General features: G+C 43.1%; 1 protein-coding gene across 2 annotated transcripts; it reads left to right on the top strand.

The window, feature by feature from the left end:
• Positions 1-154: 154 nt before the first annotated feature.
• Positions 155-14,533, top strand: LOC108667733 (lysosomal acid glucosylceramidase). Of its 2 annotated transcripts, none has more exons than XM_018154793.2 (12): positions 155-350; positions 1,385-1,477; positions 3,209-3,391; positions 4,336-4,468; positions 4,926-5,079; positions 7,101-7,267; positions 10,409-10,487; positions 11,599-11,757; positions 12,216-12,440; positions 12,857-12,967; positions 13,215-13,390; positions 14,364-14,533. In XM_018154793.2, the coding sequence occupies exons 1-12, from the start codon at positions 299-301 to the stop codon at positions 14,473-14,475; spliced, it is 1,644 nt and encodes a 547-aa protein (XP_018010282.1). In that variant the 5' UTR covers positions 155-298; the 3' UTR covers positions 14,476-14,533. The 2 variants fall into 2 exon arrangements, with proteins under 2 accessions (XP_018010282.1, XP_018010283.1); XM_018154794.2 differs by having other exon boundaries at positions 1,403-1,477.
• Positions 14,534-21,386: the final 6,853 nt, after the last annotated feature.

Below are 21,386 nucleotides of genomic sequence, written 5' to 3' on the forward strand. Positions count from 1 at the left end.
TTCATTATGTAGTAAAGATATAGAACCAATAATATTTTGCTTACTTAGTCAATGGTTGACCACATGGATAGCTTTTATTCGACTCTAAGCTACGTGTCAGATATATTGGCTATGGAGAGTGACAACAGCGATCTTTTGTTGCTGAATCTTATCAACTGCATGCGAGCCGAGTCAGACGAGACTACTCGGTCAGTCGGGTACCGGTTGCTGAGTGATGTCGTTATGTGACGCTATTCAGGTTATTGCTCAATGAAAACTTTCAATAAGCAGTGTTAGTGTTGCTAAAATCTCGCTCATAATGTACATATCACGGCAAGGTAGATCATGGATGATGTTAATCATTCTTTTTGGTAAGTATTTTCCCGTGTGCAATAATTTTCTATCATGGTGATTAAATTTCAAAACACTTATTCAGTTCAGGATATGTGGAGACTAAGCTAATGTTCATTTCTTAGTCCAAGGTCACAATAGTAATAGAACAGTATAGAATTGTCGGCAATGAGAAATAGGCCCATGGCCTGTTGCCGATTATTTTACTTTTCGTTACATGGGAATTCACCAGGGATCCGGCATTTTGAACCCGATCTTTCATCTTTCCATATCTGACGATTGTTTGAGATAGCTGCTGGACTTGATGTCGGATCCCGGGTAAGGTGCTAGGCATTTCAAGACTGAACATATGCTCCTGCACTGCTTTGACTAGTCTGTTCTTGAAGGAGGAAAGGTTCTAGGCATCTTTCCGTTCAATGAGCGTTCTTGATGACCTTTCACCCTTGACTACCAAAGTGTGTCGCATAACTAAATTATAGATAAATGCAATTTTTATAATCCGTAATAACTTCTATTCCTCACTATACAATTTCAGGTTGTATCGTCAATTTTTCAGATCGCCAATGACTGAGCTTGTAACAGTTAGCTGTTACTGTTAGTTAGAACCTACCTGCAGGCTGCAATAATTATGTTTTTTATTATTATTTTTTCAACTATAGGGAGGATTATTTCTTCGAACACAAAATTGCGATTTTGTTGAGGTTTGAACTAATATGACCCGAGCGTTATTTTAATACAGTTGGATTAATTGTATAACACTAAAGTCTATGCCATTAGAATCGCCAAAGACCTAATGCCAACGACTTTCAGAAAAAAAAACTATTTTATGAATAAAACTTAGCCACTTCCCTATAACAACGTATAACAACACTATATAACTCTATAACGTTTTTATGCGTTACTCAAACCCGACAAACGCGTAGTCTCACTTGTATTATATGGTTTTTATTGACGAGCATCAAGTTAGGTGCAGTACTGTATCTACACAGTGGCGACTCGTGTTAGACACAAATTGACGGTAGTCATTTCATGTTAGTGTCATAGCTCTTTACAGGCGTGGAGTTGTGTGCAGTGGCGGCTGCAGACGCCGATGGTCAATGCGATGGTGACGGCTGTGAAGAACGGCACAACGCCTGGACAAGTCAGGGTAAGTCTGATTAATAGTATGGGGCCGTGCTCTCATAAATACTTGAGAGTTCCGACAGTTAATCGCTGATTGCTTTTTTAGCTAACCCAACAATCACTGACTAGAAATCTGCCGCTAAGCGTACTAGAACTATTTTTTATTGAACGGACCCCGATGTATAATTATTAAACAGCATGTGTACATTGGCTACCTAACTTTGGTGGCTGCAGGCAGTCAATAGCGTCTCGTGAGTCCCTCTAGAAGTCTAGGTGGTTCAAACACGGCTAGATGTACAGACGTGTCGGTGTAGCCTTATCACCCAAGCTATAATGTATGAACGAATCGTTACACGAATTATCCGTTCATTCCATGTATCATAAATTTAATGAAGACGAAAAATCGCAAGTGCTTTCAAATCAGCTTGGATCCATTGCAATGCGCAGAACATCACCGAAAATAATGAAGTGCCTGCGTACGAATGAAAGGTCAAACTACTGCGCTTGCTTGAAACGCGGCCGAATCGGCACAACAGTTGAGACTCGAGAGGTCGTGGCTCTTCCCAGCTGGAGATCGGAATAGGGGGCAATGCTCGCTTACAGTTTTTTGATCGTCGATTATCATTTGCGTACCGACAATTATCATTTACTTACCGTCAAGTATCATTCACTTACCGTCAATCAGTACATACTTACCGTAAATTATCATTTAATTATCGCCAATCCTCATTTAGTTGTCACCTCGTATATTTGTGCTGTTATCATTAAGTAAAGTTACTCAACGATCGCGAATCCTAAAGAATGCTCTCAGTTAAGAAGATAAATAAGCAAACGTGAGGAAAAGTGCATTTCACCTCTTACACCAATCATTCAATATTATTCATCGCCTGACGTAGTCATTGGCCGACTCACAAACGAGTGCTGTAAATTAATTAGTCAAAATTATTCGTACCTAGTTTCGCACTGCCATGCCTTGAAGCTACGCCGCTCACTGAAATTTTAACCAGAATTGTGGTTCGCCGTCGCTTGGCATGGTATGGTTGGTACCCACCTCAGTATCTCGATATCGTGATGGTGCGACTGAAGATGATGAATCTTATCAGCGTAACTGTATAGCCATGCCATATTTTCTCATGGATCATCCAGAACAAAATAACACATCGCCAGTTTCCAGGCACCCAACATTCACATTTGCGAGAACCCAAACAGATGTTTGTATGAAATTAAAATGGATTTTTCTCAATTCGTGGCAACGCAAGCCGCTTTGAAAGAACGGCTTAAATTATGAATTAATTTATTAATGTGATGAAGTTATGCGTATAATTAATAGAAGGTTAAAATAAGCAGAGTACCGGTAATACGGAAAGATTGGTACCGAGAAAGTATATCGTTTTCTTAAGTATTTCAAGTAAGAAACTAAAGATGGGATAGGCGCCCTAAACTTGTTGACAACATAAAGACCCGTTTAGCTGCGGCTGCATTTATACGACTTTAGTTCGCATCCTCGTTGGCCATGAGATTTCTCACTTGCGAAATGAAACGATTTCAATTAAACCTGTAATATCACCTGTAAGCTAAAAATTTGCTTTTGTTGCCTAATGCGTGAGTGAACTAGCGAATGCGTTAGGTTTCAATGCATGTACAAATGTTTCTGTGCATAGTCAATATGGAAACTGTCCTACTACAGGCTAGGAGGTGCTATCGGCAATTTATTTCTTAGTGATCTTAGGTTCAATGTGATGGCCTATGGTGGCAGGAGAATGTCTGCAGGAGCGGATGGGGTGGGACAGTTTCGTGTGCGTATGCACCGCCTCGGTCTGCGACATGCCAGGCAGCATCCCGCACCCCCAGCAGACAGACGTGTACACGGTGGTCACGTCAGACAGACAACACCATCGGTTCCACGTCACGCACGGAACCATGTCTACTGCACCTACAGGTACTTTTCACGTAGCAATTAAGATATTAAGGCTGTAAATACGAGGTCCTTCGAAAATAATGTCGTGACAGCCTTCATCGTTACCTTACAGTCTAGTGCATTATTGCTGCAAGCATGCAGTCTACTCGACCAAACACTTCTCCTACGCAGGTCATCACTAATGATTGTAATAATTAATTCTGTATCTTTTACGATTTAGTGTTTTAACATTAATACACAATGGTAGCTGCTTTGGTGATTACCATAAATCACCTCTATTTATCATTTCGCCGCTTCGTTGTCAAAATTTACCTACTTATGCGTGCAAATTTTCAGGGCTTCCAGGGGCGCTCGTTCCTTTAATTGAATGGAACGATTCTATTACTAAATGACATATAAGTAACACTGAAATGCCATTCATTCTGTGCGTTGTTAACTTGTTACACATCACCGTATGTCGTCTAGAATGATTGGTTACTACTCGCGTTGCTGCTGATGTCGATTGCCTTAACCACAGTACGGTATATATAGAGCAGGATCTGCGTTGCTGAAAAACTTTTCTGAAGAACGCTATAAAACAATGTGACAGGCTCCTTGAAATAAAACCATGCGATATGGTAGCATGATAAACCTGAACCATGCTTGCAAAGAAGCGGCGACATCGTTTCACTCCGCGCGGCGTCGGGCCGCTAGAACGCCGGTCAGTCTGGCTAAACTGTTTTTAGCGCATTTTCTCATTTATGGAAAAAAGGCGCTATTGTGCTCGTCATGTCCGTCCATCCGTCTGTCTGTCCGTCCGTGACTTTACGTTTTAGTCGACGAGAAAATGCGCTCTCTGTAACCCACTGCAGTTATATATGCACTCTGAGTTATGCTTTTTCGCATTTATTTCGTTCAGCGTAACAGAGAAGCTATATACTTAACTAGCCGCTTGTTAGCCTCGCCCCGAATTCCCTCCACTGCAGGAGGCGGCCACGTCGTGCACCTCAACACGCGCATCGCCTACCAACAAATGCTGGGCTTCGGTGGCTCTGTCACCGACGCCTCCGGCATCGTTTTTTTCGGCCTCAGCGAAGCCGTCCAGGATCTTCTGATCAGGTCTTTCTAGGGACGCACCGTGGTGCTTTAGGATTAATTTGCCTGGTATATCTGTGATGTTCTTAATATGTTGCGGCTTGTTTATACGAGACACATTATGGTTAATTATGTGATAAATACTAATATTTTATAATTTACAGTCATAGTTATCGTTTGGTTTACATGGAAAATATTTATTGATCATGTTGTATAATCAATAAAGATGTGTTCACATATGGGACGAGAATTTGTTCTTCAAAATACACATCCTGCTCGTGCGTGGTATTACGTTACGGGGGTCGTTCAAATACCTACACATGGCGGCCTAACTTCGCGTCGCAGCCTATGTACACGCAGTGGCCGATTTCTTATCTGATATTGGTGTATTTAGCTTGCTAAGTCGTCAGTGATTGGCTGACATAATTACGAACACGGAAATAGTTTCGAAAGTAAGGTCCCAAAACGCCGTGTGACGCAGGTCCTACTTCGGTGCGGACGGCATCGCCTACAACATCGTCCGCACGCCTATCGGCGGGTCGGACTTCTCAAAGCGTCCGTATTCTTACGACGACCGCCCCGGCGACGTCGCGCTCGCCCACTTCGCCCTCGCACAGGAGGACCTCATGTACAAGGTGGCAGACCTCTCTTACCATCGCAGTTAACGTACGCTAATAATAAGGGCTTTGACTATCCAGCTATCACAGTCCAACTTCATTATTGTCTATAGGCCGGTTTTTTATCACCTCTGAACAAATCACAAGAAGTACAGGATCCGCCATATTTATGGCAAAGCATGTTTTTTGTTATTTCTCAATGAAACAAACAGGTGCATTGTTTTTTTATTGGATGACCTAGTAGCCAAGAATAACCATTTTTAATGACAGCCTTCAATCTACACTGGAAACACGCAGCATTTCTTGAGGGATCAAGTCCCATTCTCGTGTCAACTTAGACTTCAAACTATCCGAAGAATCATGAGGTGCAGACCTTACTTTCTAAAATAGCCCACGCAGAAAAGTCGAGAGGATTCAAATCAGGGCTTCTTGAGGGCCATTCATTTTTGCTAATGAACGCGTGGATGTGACCCTGAATCCAGTTTTGGGTCATGTTTGAGCCATGTGATGGGGCAGAGTCTTGTTGAAAACTCCATGGTGAGCCGTTGAAGTGTTTACGGGCCCAAGGTAACAACACAGCTTCCAAAATGTCCGAAATGTATTGCTGACTGTTCAATTTCACTCCTGAGGGGACAACACGAGTGGGGACCTCCCAGTGGCGGTTACCGCGGCCCAAACCATCACGGACATTTTGACGTCGTGTTGCTGTTCTGGTTGCCACAGATCCATCCCGACTCCAAACTCTGTCATTTCGACGGTTAACGCTTTGTTCAATGTCAAATTTTTTCTCGTCACTGAACACCAAGTTGGGCAGCGTGCCATCCTCAATGAGATCCAGAATGTGCTGGCATATTTCAAGCCTCATTCGTTCTTGACGGTCTGTTAGTTCATGCCTTGTTTGCATCTTGTAAGGGGAGGTTTTGAGGTCATCTTTGAGGACTCTACGCATTAATGTCTGACTGACTCCTACTTCTGCAGCCAATTTTGCAGCTGAGCGACGAGGGTTTCTCCTCAACTTCTCCCTTGTGTTTTTGACCAATTGTTTTGTTCGGACACTTCGTTTCCTTCCTTGATCAGGTCGATTCTATGTTTCACCAGTTTCCTTGAATTTTTTTATCACCTTCCACACAGTTTCACAACGAATTTGGAGCTTTTTTGCACTGACTGAATTACTCTTGCCCTTTTCATGAAGGGTTACAATTGCATTTCTATCTACTGCCATAAGTAATAGTAAATTTAAACACCTTAGACTTTTGCAATATAAAATAGATGAATTAATAGATGATATTAAGTTTCATTATAAAAGAAAAGTCTCCTAGAAACCAATTTATTTTTATATAGCAAACATCCGTTGCAATAAATATGGCGGACCCTGTACAAGAATCGGCAATTTGCCATAAAATATTTCTTCAACGCCGACACTTCTATGCTATTTAATACTTGACATATTAATGTTGGGCTATTGGTTCTTAATGATTCGGAGTATAATGATGACAATTGTAAGGGCAAATTATTCATTGGGAGAGGTAATTTTGCCGCTGTTATAAGGATAAAACCGTTTGTATTGTCGAAGCCGGCCTTGTCGATACTCGCTTTCTGTGCTCGAGGCAACATGCGTCTTATAATACGTTTGCTCAACGTGCGTCACTAACCTACCCACCACTCATGCACTCACTATTTAAACTCTCACGTAGTCGCGGCCTCAGTACACGTAAAGGCCTAAGTACACATAGCGTTCTAAGTACACAAAGTGGCATCAGTACACATAGCGGCATCAGTACACATAGCGGCATCAGTACACATAGCGGCCTCAGTATACATAGCGGCCTCAGTATACAAAGCGGCCTCAGTATACGTAGTGGCTTATACGTACAAGGAGTGGTCTACGTACCTACACGTAGTAGCTTAGATCGTGGCCTGAGCACACGTAGCGGCTCATTCCTTGTCTGTGATTAGTGGATTTATTCAAAAAGCCGTCAGTGATTGGCTGATGGAGTAACAAACTCTTTACTAGATTTGAGAGTACGGGCCTTCGACAGGTGCCGCTCCTGAAGCGGGCGCAGACGCTGGCCAAAGAGACCAGCGAGCTGAAGATCTTCGCATCGCCCTGGTCGCCCCCTGCCTGGATGAAGAACAACGGCCGCTTCAACGGCTCCGGCTCCCTCATTCCGGCCATGCGGCAGCCGTACGCCGATTACATAGTCAAGTCAGTTCTTGCATCGACGTCAAATTGGAGACAAAATATCACGAAACTCTCGCGTGCGCTCTTAACCCTCTACTGCTGTATTAGACTCTCTGGGAATATAAGTTTCAACTTAAATTATTCAACTTAAATTACCATACGTAAGCTATATAGTAGACTCCTGCGTTTGGTATTTTTTCTAATCCGAGACGAGACGAGGCGAGACAACAGGCTCTGTCCCGGTTCACAATAAAAACCGGGATAATTTTCAGCCTTCCGTTGGAATTCCGGGACGATACCGAGACGAGACGAGACGTCCCGGTTAAAATAGGTAGCTTAAAATTTCCCGGAATTTACAGACATTTTAACGAGGCATAACGAGACTAATCAATTATTGGTGTGGTGTAAACTTTGACTTACCGTCACACATTTATACAGAGCTGGGCAGCGCTACTTTGAAATGCAGCGGCCGCTACCGCTACATGCTCTAAATGTAGCGGGCGCTACCGCTACCGCTACAATGGCTTAAATGTAGCGCCGTTACCGCTACCGAAAATGTAGCGGCCGCTACATGTAGCGCGCTACTGCCCACCTCTGGTAACAACAAACATGTTGACACTATTAAAAGGCTGAGGTTGACAACATTACACCAAAATTGTTCGTAACGGTACAGTTTTATTCTGTAATTTATATTATGTATGTATCATGCTGATTTTTAAATAATATTTAATATTATTAAGTAAAATCTCTAAAGGCTTTATCTATAAATGTAGCGGTAGCGCTATAGCGGCAAAACCTCGTATCGCTACTTAAATATGTAGCGGGCGCTACCGCTACCGCTACAATTGCTTAAATGTAGCGCCGCTACCGCTAATGAAAATGTAGCGGCCGCTACATGTAGCGCGCCACTGCCCACCTCTGCATTTATATAATAACTTGAGACGTATCCTTTTACTATTCTGATTGGAGCTCGGCAATTGAAATTATTTTTTGCGACGAATACATGTTGTGGTTTAATATGGTAGTTAATCTAGACAGGCAAATTAAAATGGAAAACATTTTTTTTTTCAAAAATAGTGTTCTATGATGGTTTGGAGGAGGCCATACTAGCTGTAGCTGGTGACATCGGCTGACTGGACAGACTTTGATTTGCCTCCAGCTTAATCACAGAATCAGATTCATCGATCTTGCCTTAAGCAATCTCCTTCAACAAAAAGTTTTGAAAGAAAAATCAACAACATTTTAAAATACAACGAAATTCAAATTGGAAAAAATATAATAAACAACGTTAGACAAGCCCAAGTGTTTGATAACAATTCAGGAAACTGCGCAATTGTGAAGATTTCCTGCAGGCTTAGCACAAAATTTTACTAAAGGCAGAGATAATCTAATACTAGCTTTAGTATTATTAGGAATATCTTGCCAGGTCTCCATTCCACTCTCTACTAATTGGCCGACTAATCTAGGCACTGCGTCCCTACTCCCTATGCGCTTCCACGGCGCCTGAACTCGTTCCGAACGCGTAATAAACTCGACTCATATTCGTACGGTTCCCATAAGTGCCATCGAAGCCTTAGATAAGACTTAAGAGTTACATTTGTGACTCAATACTTAGCCATGCATACATCGACGGGTTTGCGGTGTTTGTCGGACCACTAATTAACTGCCATGTCAGTTAGTCAGACAAATTTTGCTAAAGACGTGCAACAAGGATAATTCCAGGCTTGAAGGGCAAGTCCTATGAAGAAAGATTGAAGATAATGAAGCTCCGATAATGAAGTTATCGACGTCTGCGTGGGGACCTCATTGAAGTATACAAGTATACTCATGGTCTATACAAGGTCCCCCGAAAGATTACTAGAATTTGAAACAAGAACCAACACCAGGGGCTACGGCTATAAGCTAAAAAAAACTTCGCTGCAACTATCCACGCGACAAAATTTCTTCTCGCTTCGAATCGCCGACATGTGGAACAGCCTCCCCGATGACATCGTTGGCGCTCCAAGTATGAACGCGTTCAAGAATAGACTAGATAAAGCCATGGAAAAATATATGTTCAGATTTGAAATGCCTAGCTCCTTATCGAACCCGGTGGAAGTCTAGTAGCTTCTTCAAACTAACGTCAGTCATGAAAAGATCCGGTCAAATGACACGATTTTAGATCTTCTGTGAACAAGGCACGAAATAAATCTGTCTGTCTCGTCCCGGTTCATAATTTACCGGGACACAAGTCTTAAAGTCCGGGACAGAAGTCTTGTCTCGGTTCATACGTTTATTCCGGGACAAATTTTACCCTCTGTCCCGTTATTTTTTTCCCGGAATTTTCTCGTCTCGTTTCGTCTGTCCCGGTTCATTTCGAGAAAATTATTTCGAGACGCAGGAGTCTACTATATAGTGTAGCAACCTGAGGACGTTTGTACGCAACAGAGAACATTTTAAAGTAACTTTCAACATAAATTATACGTAAACTAATGAGTGTAGCAACCTGAGGACGTTTGTACGCAACAGAGAACATTTTAAAGTTGACGTACATGGCGGCAACCATCAGTGCAAGTCATTTTGCGCTCACTAGAATGTATCATTTCTGGGTAGGCTAGTGACGATATTGCTATGGTTATTCGTGTCAGGCGGCAGAGGATTAAGCGCACTGCAGGTTATGCGATGCGTCTCGCAATCATCATCCGGTTAGCTGAAATAATTGGATAATAGCTGCATCATCCGGTTATTAACCTGGCTGTTACTTGAAATTCACGATAAAATGAATCTTCATGAATACAACATCACTTTGGTTCCCCTTGAAACATGTGTTGCTAGCTGTTATGTCGGTTTTGGAGCTTCATCACGATCCTATCCGGTATAGTTAATCCAAATTGAATGTATCGGTAATATCCTACTCGCGTCTTTATAAAAACTTGAATGCCTGCACCTAGTTACAGATGTTCTCTTTATTGCAAACAGAATTATTCTTGGTGCCGTGGACTTGCCGAACTTGATTCGTCCTTTGCACTCCCCCCACACTCAAGAAATGAGCCAAATATCCATGCACTTATTGCCCTCGTGTGGGTCATCCTCACCCATTTTGGCCCGTCAAAAAAACATATCAGTGCTACGTGTATCAAATGTATCTATTTGGACAATATGACCATCATTTTTTTCTGAAAGCAGGTTTCTGGACGAGTACTCCAGCCGTGGGCTGCGGATGTGGGGCATCACAACGCAGAATGAACCGCTAGCTGGCTTACAGGTCCGTCCTTATGCTCACTCTGGGGCTTAGAGTGAGAGGAGCACGCACTCTGGGTCGTAAAGTGAGAGAGGCAGGCTCTCTGGGTCGTAGAGTGAGAGAGGCAGGCTCTCTGGGTCGTAGAGTGAGAGAGGCAGGCACTCTGGGTCGTAGAGTGAGAGGGGCAGGCACTCTGGGTCGTAGAGTGAGAGAGGCAGGCACTCTGGGTCGTAGAGTGAGAGGGGCACGCACTCTGGGTCGTAGAGTGAGAGGGGCACGCACTCTGGGTCGTACAGTGAAAGACACTCACTCTGAACTCGGACAGTGAGATTTTTCGACCGTCCTCATTATCTTTATCAGTAGTTACTTATTCATTTATTCACTATAATAATCAAAGTAATTACTTTGATGGCTGGACGCTGCTCACGCGCACGAGATATCGAGTTGTTTTGGTACCGGATGATTAATATTATACTCTGTTATATTATTCATTGCGAACAAACGAGTTCGTCGCACCTCCATCGTCCCCCAACGCCCTCGTTGATGCTATTCACAATAAATAATAATTCAATAACTTCATCCTCAAACCCTAACGCTTCGACACGACGCTCCTCAACCCAGCTAATCATCTAACCCAAACGCCCCAATTGACGCTCTCCCACTCAGTAAATCATTCCATCCCCAACGCCCGTTGACATTCTTCCACCCAGTTAACCATTCCAACTCCAACGCCCGTTGACACTCTTCCACCCAGTTCACCATTCCAACCCCAACGCCCGTTGACACTCTTCCACCCAGTTAACCATTCCAACCCCAACGCCCGTTGACACTCTTCCACCCAGTTAACCATTCCAACCCCAACGCCCGTTGACACTCTTCCACCCAGTTAACCATTCCAACCCCAACGCCCGTTGACACTCTTCCACCCAGTCAACCATTCCAACCCCAACGCCCGTTGACACTCTTCCACCCAGTCAACCATTCCAACCCCAACGCCCGTTGATACTCTTCCACCCAGTTAACCATTACAACCCCAACGCCCGTTGACGCTATCCCACTCAGTTAACCATTTCAACCCCAACGCCCCAGCTGACGCGTTCACACTCAGTTAACCATTCTAACCCCAACGCTGCAGTTCGACGTGGCGTTCAACGCAATGGTGTTCACGGCGGAAGACATGCGCGCGTGGCTGGTGGAGAACCTGCTGCCCGCGCTGACCGCAGGAGGGCATGACGACCTCGAGCTCATCATCTCTGACCAGGGCAGGGACCATCTGCCTCACTACCCTGCCCAGGTGCGATGCCAACTAATCTCATGACCACACACAAAGTTCATATATATGACAATTGATATTTATAATTATTTGATATTCTTGGCATGACCCATATTCTTGAGCATAATAGTTGGGATGACTATTGCTTATCGTGGCCGTCTAACTCAGAGATCAAAAATATCATTAGTATGACTATTGATATACGTATCGTGGTCGGCCACAAGCCTGTACCATTGCAAGCTATTTGGCGATATCTCCAATATCATAAATAATTTCCATTTTCTATATTCGCTAAACACGTTCACATGATTTCGTTGCGTAAACCCTAAATTTATCAGAGTCTTCCCTGAATCACAAAACTTTGGTGATTTCCTGAGTTAAAATTTCGAGAACTTTTCACAATTTTTTCCAGATTTTAGTCTACCGAGCATTCAACTTTTTGATGGATCAAGTGTAATTTTGGGCTATTTCAATTCTAGATTCTGGCACACGATGAGCTGAGCCGCCGGGTATCAGGCATCGGCATTCACTGGTACCAGGACACGCCTGAAAACCTGCACCACTTGACGGAGACCCGCGCCGTCCTGCCAGACTACTTCACCCTACACACCGAGGCGTGCCTTGGCTACGACTCGCCTCCTACTGAGCGGGTCAAGCTCGGCGACTGGGGACGAGCCGAGCGCTACGCCAGCAGCATTATTGAGGTACTGGGCCCGACAACAGCGCTACGCCAGCAGCATTATTGAGGTACTGGCCCGACAACAGCGCTACGCCAGCAGCATTATTGAGGTACTGGCCCGACAACAGCGCTACGCCAGCAGCATTATTGAGGTACTGGCCCGACAACAGCGCTACGACAGCAGCATTATTGAGGTACTGGCCCGACAACAGCGCTACGCCAGCAACATTATTGAGGTACCAGTCTGATAACAGCGCTATGCCAGCAGCATTATTGAGGTACTGGGCACGGTAACAGCGCTATGGCAGCAGCATTATTGAGGTACTGGGCACCATTAAAGTGCAACCAAATTATTTAGAAGTGAATTTTTCCTTAATTTAAAAATTGTCTTCAAATTTAACCTCGAAATTCTCCAACCTGTTTATCGTGATTTTATCACAGACGAGCAACCGCGGCACCAGCGGCTGGGTGGACTGGAACCTGGCGTTGGACCTCCAGGGCGGCCCTAACTGGGCCAGCAACTTCGTGGACTCCCCCATTATTGTGGACACAGTGGGTGGTGGGGTGTGGTGGGTGAACGTGGGATGTGGTGGGTGGTTAAGATATCTGCTAACATGCAGACATCTGTGTACTGCACGCTGGCGCACTTCAGCTTGAGTATCTAATGCTCAATCCCATACACTGTTCGTAAAGTAACGAAAAATATTTCTCTGAATTAAAAGCGCTGTAGTGTCATGTCATCCCTGTAGTGTCATCCCTGAATTAAATAATAATAACCTGACATTGAACAACGTGACAGGAGCACGACAAGTTCTACAGGCAGCCCATGTACTACGCGCTGGGACACTTCAGCAAGTTCGTCGCGAGGGGCGCGCGCGCCGTGTACATGTCGCTGCTGCATGCGCCGCTACCTGGCGTCGCAGCGTCTGCATTCCTGAACCCGGACGGCGGGGTGGTGGTCGTGCTGCTCAACAGGTCCGCATGTGTTTGGTTTTTCCCAAGTTGCATGCATTTTCCCCGCTTTAGGTGAATTGTAATTGATAATTTTTAAATTAGGATCAAGGACTACTACACACAGGACATGCATAGCCTATGTCCAGCCTCTGCTAGCAGAGGCGATCGCCTACACTATGAAAATGCTGGTGTTTTAGTGGCATCAACAAATGATATGCCCATAATTGTTTCATACAATAGTATNGTCTATGGTTCTGACCAAGGACTACTACACACATTGTAATACTATTGTATGAAACAATTATGGGCATATCATTTGTTGATGCCACTAAAACAACAGCATTTTCATAGTGTAGGCGATCGCCTCTGCTAGCAGAGGCTGGACATAGGCTATGCATGTCCTGTGTGTAGTAGTCCTTGATTAGGATGCATAAAATTATGCATAAATAGTTGAAAGTCGTTTATTCGCCGCTTAATCTTATTTCTGAGCGACTTCACAATTGATTTGCGAGCTGGAGTGGTAAATTTTCTCTATTTATCATCGGAAAATCTATAAATTCTTTTTAATTTATTACTGAAAAAATTTCATCAATTATTGGAATAACATATCGACTTGTCCGATGGTAGGGAGAAATAGTGGACGGAAACGAGATTCGGTCGCAATTTGATTTCCGGTGGTTAACTTATTGATGAAAGACCATGCAGGTAGTTTTTATTCTTCAATATAGTTATTAAAGTTATCAAATTTTATAACGTAAATCGGTTTAAAGTGCCTCACATCACGTAGAAGATTTATCTTTCATGCTGCGTGTGACTTGATCCCGTTGTTATTGGCGTCTATTCCTTTCTTAAAATCTAATCTTTGTAATGAAGATCATCAAAGACCAGTGACTTATGTTCCTTTCCTGAATTTTGACTGTAATCAAAATTATCATTGTTATTTTATAGTCTTTTTCCCAAGTTAACAGGCTTAAAGATTTGTTTCATTTCGCAGTGAGGAAACAGAGACGACCGTGAGCCTCCAGCCTCGAATGTCCCAAGAGAAATACATAAACATCGTCCTGCCTGCCAAGTCCATTCAGACTGTCTTGTTCCGTGCAACTTGACGACTTGATGACGTGACTTGATGACGTGACTTGATGACGTGATTTGATGACGTGACTTGATGACGTGACTTGATGACGTGACTTGATGACGTGACTTGATGACGTGACTTGATGACGTGACTTGATGACGTGACTTGATAACGTGACTTGACCGTACTTGACGAGTGGACGAAACGGTTTAACAAGTTTGACCTGACAATTTGCTGCACAGTTTTGTCAAGTTTCTGGATAAAGCTCATTATCCTCAGTCTTTTTCAACCTTTATAATTTATTCGGTTTACGCAGATGTCGGATACCAATGTTCCATAATTCTCGTACTTGTGAAGCTATAGATGTTATCAATAGTATGAATCAAAGAATAAAAACTGAGTAAATTTCGATTGAAAAAAAATATACTAAAATTCGTGGCGGATATCATTGCCCCATAACACTGATGTTACCTGGAAGCAGGAGACTTTGAAACGAAATTTGCATTAGTAATAGCTGCTAGGCTGCGCCGACCATGCGATGAACTAAATGCAACCTGAACAGACGTCTCTACTCCACTAGTCCACTACCTTGTTCGACTATACAATCGTCAGCTATAGAAAGATCGGGTTCCAAAGGCCGGATCCCTTGTGAAACAAGTCACGAAAAGTTCAAGAATCGGCAACAGGCCATGGGCCTATTTCTTCAACGCCGACACTTCTATTCTATAATTATCGGACGTATTGATAGGACATCTATGTTATGATAGTCTGCAACGGTGTGCCAGACTGAATCCTTTTCGGTAAGATTACTGATTACGGTTTATTGTGAACAGATGAGTATTGTGAACAGATGAGTATTCCACCAGATTGCAGTAGATTCTATTGTGATCAGGAAATCGGTTAGAAAACGACAGTGCTTTCGTCCTTCAGTTCATCAAAATAGTGAATTTTTCGCCTAAAACTTTAAATAATATTCTCAGGGACTTGAAGGCTGGAAAAAAGAATTGAAGTTATTTATATTGTATTGAGGCCAAGTGGTACCTAAAACTACCAACTGTATACGTACAAACATAAATGCTTTATGGGTACGACCAATTAATATATGAATATGATCGTACCATAGACCGATCAGATTTATTTTTTATACCAATACCAGGACCCGTGTTGCAAAGACAGTCAAGGATGCTCACCGGCTCAAGCTGAACAGCGTCCGAACGGTTTGACAATTTCCACGCAATTTTAACACTTGCGTTGAAATTTATCTTTCTTCACAATGAATCAATTTAACGAATCTGGGATTCTCACAAGTTTGCAATTTTCGAAAAAAATATCTACAAATTAGTTTCAAGAAATTACACACTCTGTTCCTGAAAATCGCTTTTTAAATATCGAAGCAAAACACAATAGAGATTTTTCTGAAGAATCTCTTACTTATCACAGATGTCATAAATTTGCAAAATTCCAAACAGAGAGTCCTCGCGAGGGATCCTGATCACAAGTAATTATAGTAATTCTTATAATCAAACAAGTCAAACTGATGTAAAATCTCTGTAGGAGACTCTACAAAATCGATTGATGAACCAAGTTTAAAATAGTTATCGGCACCAGCGAAGAAGATTTTTAAAGACCGTTGAAAACCTGCTCTATGCGCCCAAAAACCTAATTCACATAAATCATTAAAATTTAACTGATCGTTATAACATCCATTCTTATACATAAAAACTCACCAACTCTCACGTATGTGTGAGTCGTATGAGAACTGAGCACACTCAGGGTACAATGGAAAAGTGATGAATGGTTGATGACAGTACTGTTGATAAAGTGGTGTACCCGTGTATGAGAGGACGGGGGTGAATGGATTGCAGTAATGGGGGCAAGACAGCACAAGTGACGGCTGACGTGGCGAAGAGTCTGAGGGGAAAGCGAGCCTTGGAGAAGGAATGGATGATGCAAGGAAGAGGAAGTAGGGGTGTCCCAAAGGTCGTTAAGGAATAAATCAACAGCGTATTAGTATTAAGAGAAGTGCAGTAGGTATGTTACTACTATAAGCTTCCTTTATGCAATATAAATGTCGAAATTGCAATCCAAATAATAGGATATAACAATATTCTATTGCTAATTCTGATTATTTCCTACATAAATTGAATTTCATCTGCAGTCATCTTGCCCTTGATAAATTGATACTATCCATCTCTGCCTTCTGACCGGTTTCTAGGTATCTCCCCTCTCCAACCTTGCTTTCTCTCTCATCACCTGCACCAATATTAAATGAGTACGGCTAGCAAAGCAGCTAGCTGTTAAGAAGGTCTGAGTCTAAATGTTCTTTCAGGATCACAATGTCTCACAGATATACGGAGAAATTATGGAGTCATACGGATATACGGAGAATCGACCGGCATTTCTCTGGCCAATTGTTAAATTTGCATTCACCAAGATCCGTATACGTATAGCCGTATAACTCGCGAACGAAGGAAAAATCGAAAAAATTGTCACGAGCTAAACATCACCGTTGGGAGGTTAGGTATTCTTATGCAAAGTTTGTCCAAATTTGTTCAGTATGTTAGAAGAAATTTCTTGTTCACTGCGAATTTAAGCACATATTGCAGTTTAAATGGGATGGAGGGGAGAGGACGCGGGTGCCTGAGTTGCTCGACTGTTAACAACAGGAAGAGGACAGTTGGTTGTTCCTCGTGTGAGGGATGTTACCATCTCTCATGCGTAGGGCTGACTAGAGCGCAGGCAGACGCCTTCGGGCGTTGGCTGTGCCCGGGTTGCTTGGGTAGAGCCAGTGTCGGTATAGTAGAAAGACCCGTAGATATCGACTTATTGGGGTATGTTTCTCGGTATTGTGCCAATGGTAGAGCACTGAAAAGGGTGCCCCGGGGAGCTGTGGTCTGCGCAGCGGATGCTCTGCAGAAACTGCTGGAAGCGGCGTTAAGTGAAGACAGTACTCCATTAGCGTGGGGTAGATTGCTGTCATTTGGGTGGATCGCGCTGCGGCAGCCGGAGAGCAGCGGTTCGTCTCACTCACTAACCACAGTAGTCAAGAGGCAGATTCGAGCATTTATTGAATCTGATCATCTGGTGGCTCCGGAAGAAAGAGTGAGGCGGGAGTCGGGAAACGGAGGTCAAGAGCTCGGAAGGCGAGTGGCCAGCAGGCTGGCCGATGGTGACATAAGGGGGGCTGTGCGTATGCTGGCATCATCGGATGATATTGCCCCGAGGGACGATAGAACCCGAGAAGTGCTCCGGCAGAAGCATCCTCCTGCACCTGAGGACCTATCTCTCCCTGAACCTGCGGGAGGGGACTACCCACCTCCTTCTATCGTGGGGGAAGGGGATGTGAGGAAAGCCATCGCTTCCTTCAGGCCGGGTTCGGCGGGTGGCCCGGACGGGCTCCGCCCGGGTCATCTGGTGGCCCTGATTTCGCGGAAGGCGGGTGAGGCGGGCGCGAGGCTACTGGCCTCCCTTACCGGGTTCGTCAACCTGGTGATTGGAGGGCGGGTTCCTGAGTTTGCAAGACCGGTGTTCTATGGAGCCACTGTGCGCCCTACGGAAAAAAAGACGGGGGTATTCGCCCCGTAGCGGTTGGGAACACCTTGCGTCGCTTGGCTACCAAGGTTGGAGCATGGCCATTGTCTCCGTTAATAGGGGAAGCACTTCGGCCGGTCCAATTGGGGTTCTCCACAAGGGGTGGGTGCGAGGCTGCTGCTCATACAGCCCATGCGTACCTCGGGCGTGCCTCGGGCCGGAGAGTGTTTTTCAAGGTTGACATGGCGAATGCATTCAACAGCCTGCGACGTGACGTGTTCCTTCTCAGTGACCCTCGGAGTCGGTGTAGGCCACCATCAGAGGCGTTAAGGTCGGGGCCCTGATCATTGACATGAAACCATTCCCTGTTTTTAATTAATAAAATCAATTCCTTTTTTTTTGTTGGAATGGTGAGTGTGGGAATCACGAATGAGGGGAAAAGGAAAAAACTCGCGAACGAAGGCAACATGTAAAAAACTTTGTTCAAATCCGTTCAGTACTCTGGAAGAAATGTCTTGTTCACTGCGAATTTTGGCACGTATCGCCATAGAACTCACGAATGGAGGCAAAACTCGAAAAAATTTTTACCACCTAAACATCACCGTTAGGTGATGTTCCTTCCATCGAGCTACCATCCATTACTTTGGGAGATATTCCTTGTTCACTGAATTTGGGGAGTGGCCTTGAGACCGGCCGCAGGTCCGGCCGTAAATTTGTCCGAGATATGGTTTATAAAAGGCCCCTGAAGGATTACTAGAATTTGAAACAAGAACCAACACCAGGGGCCGCGGCTATAAATTAAAAAAAACTGCGTCGTAACTCATCTATGCAACAACATTTCTTCTCGTTTCGAGTCATCGACGTATGGAACAGCCTCCCTGATAACATGGAACGGGCAGGGTGGCCCAATGGTTACAGTTCAGAGTACCAAGATTGGCGCAGAGAGGCGCGGGTTCGATCCCAGCTCTGCGCGCCAGTTTCTGGTCAGAATCGTCAAGGCGGCCAGGCAGTTAATTAAGCACAGCAGAATTTTAATCAGTGAGTTGTGAGTTCGAGACCGCAACAAGCTGTGGACGTTCTGCGATGTTAAGAATCGGCGACAGGCCTATGGCCTAATAAACGCCGAAACCGCTATTATTATTATTATTATTATTATTATTATTATAACCTCGCTGACGCTCCGAGTATGAACGTCTTCAAGAACAGACTTGGCGAAGCTATACAGGGGCATTTGTTTTGTCTTGAAATGTCTAGCACCTTACGAGCCTTGCAATAAGTCCAGCAGCTATCACAATCAATCGCCAGTTATATAAAGATCGGGTTCAGAAGGCCGGACCCCTTGTGGAATCAAGTCACGATAAGTAAAAGAATCGGCAACAGGCCATGGGCCTATTTCTTCAGCGCCAAAACCGATTCGACACCCTTTCTTCAGCGCCAAACAAATAACAAATGGCAACCCTGATTAGCAATGGTAATAATCCCATGAAATTTTATTTTGATTAATTGTTAGAATTTCAAATTCTATGTAGAATTCTTTGAATACAATATAAAATGGTCAAATTTCAATAAATGAAAAATTGACTGTCAGAACTCGAGGGACACGGATATTTAGGGTATTGTTAGTGAAGTTGGCAACAGTAGAGCCAAATTCAAATAACGCCCTACCACCGCTTGTGCTTCGGGAGAGTCAGCTGCGTTCATCGAGTTGTCATCCTACTTACCTACTAGTTTGTTTTGTTCTTGATTGCGTAAAGTTAACTTGCAAAAAATCCTTTATAAATCTCCTATGAGTCGGACTATAATTCTATATATACCATGAGTATATAGTTAGGTGGGGTTAGGTCTGTGATGACTGAACGTGAGCCAGGCTCCAGCCAAGTTTTGAATTTACTATTTTAGTAGGCTAGGAGTATTTAGGTAGCTAGGCTAGTCTGTAGTTAAAATCCCAGCATTGTAGGTATATCTATAACAATATTTTCTAAATTTCTTAAGGATGTATTTTTTTTTAACCCTGGCTTCACCATTATGTAACTTATCACTAGTATTATGTAATTTATGTTTATCGTTTGTGTATACTGTAGTAGTAGTAACTTTACAGTGTTTACTTTGTCCTTTTAAAATGAGTTTACAAGTTAATCAGTTAGAATTCTTGCATAGTTTTGTGGTTTGAATTTTTAAAATAGAATAGACCGTATAAGTATTGTATTTTTTATTTGTATCAATTTATTTTTAATTTGTTTTGCATTAACTGTTTGCTATGTAAACTTCATAAGCCCCTATGATATAGCTATTCATTACTTGGCTCATAACTGACAGTCTGTACTCTCACTACTCTGTCTGTGTCAGTGTCTGATACCATAGTGGCAAACCAGTAATTTTTTAGAATCAGTTCATTTTCTATTTTCCCATTTATATACTAGAGCAGTGGTTCCCAAACTTTTTCAGGCTGGCGCCCCCTTCGGCTCCCTAGTGAATTTCAAGCGCCCCCCACATACACATATAAAATCATGCGCCTTTCTATACAATTTAGTACGCTGCAATTTTAAAAGATAAAGGTTAAACGCAAATGTATATTTCACAAATAGAACCCTTTTAGTGAACGCTGTGAACCAATATGTTTTTAAGCTGCTTTAACTGTTTGAGCACTAGAAACCTAGGACTTCTCGGGCAAATTTACGGCCGGACTCGTGGCCGGTCACACGACCAATCTCCAAATTCAATTTTCAAGTAATATCTCCTACCTAAACTAATGGAGGCAGCTCAATAAAACTTGGAACACGTATTCATCAGAACCTATCGGTGATGTTTAGCTCGTGAAATTTTTTTTAAATATCACCTTCATTCGTGAGTTATTTTGCGATAAAGGCTGAAATTCACAGTGATCAAAGAATTTCTTTCAAACTACCGAACAAATTCGAACGAAATTTTGAATATACATTCCTTAGATTCCTAACTAACAAATGGTTCTATTTAGATTCCAAAAATTTTTTTGATTTTACCTTCGTTTGTGAGACTTTTTTCATTTCACCGTCATTCATGATTGTCACACTTCCTTATTCGCTTTCGTTTGCAAGTTATACAGATATAGGAGGAACGACCGGCTTTTCTACCGGCTGGTTTAACCAAGAGCCGTTTATGTATAGCCGTATAACTCGGAAAAGAAGGCAAAACTAAAAAAATTGTAACAAGCTAAACATCACCGTTGCTGAGGTTAGATATCCAAATACTAAATTTCGTTCAAATCTGTTCAGTAGTTTGGAAGAAATATCTTGATTACTGCGAATCAAAGCACGTATTGCTCAGCCTTGCTGTTTAAATCACGAATGAAACTCGCGAACGAAGGCACAATCAAAAAAATTTTCACAAGCTAAACATCACCGTTTGGTAGTTAGGACTGTTAATTCAAAATTT

This window comes from Hyalella azteca, unplaced genomic scaffold (genome assembly GCF_000764305.2).
Source record: "Hyalella azteca isolate HAZT.00-mixed unplaced genomic scaffold, Hazt_2.0.2 contig16078, whole genome shotgun sequence".
NCBI lineage: Eukaryota > Metazoa > Arthropoda > Malacostraca > Amphipoda > Hyalellidae > Hyalella > Hyalella azteca.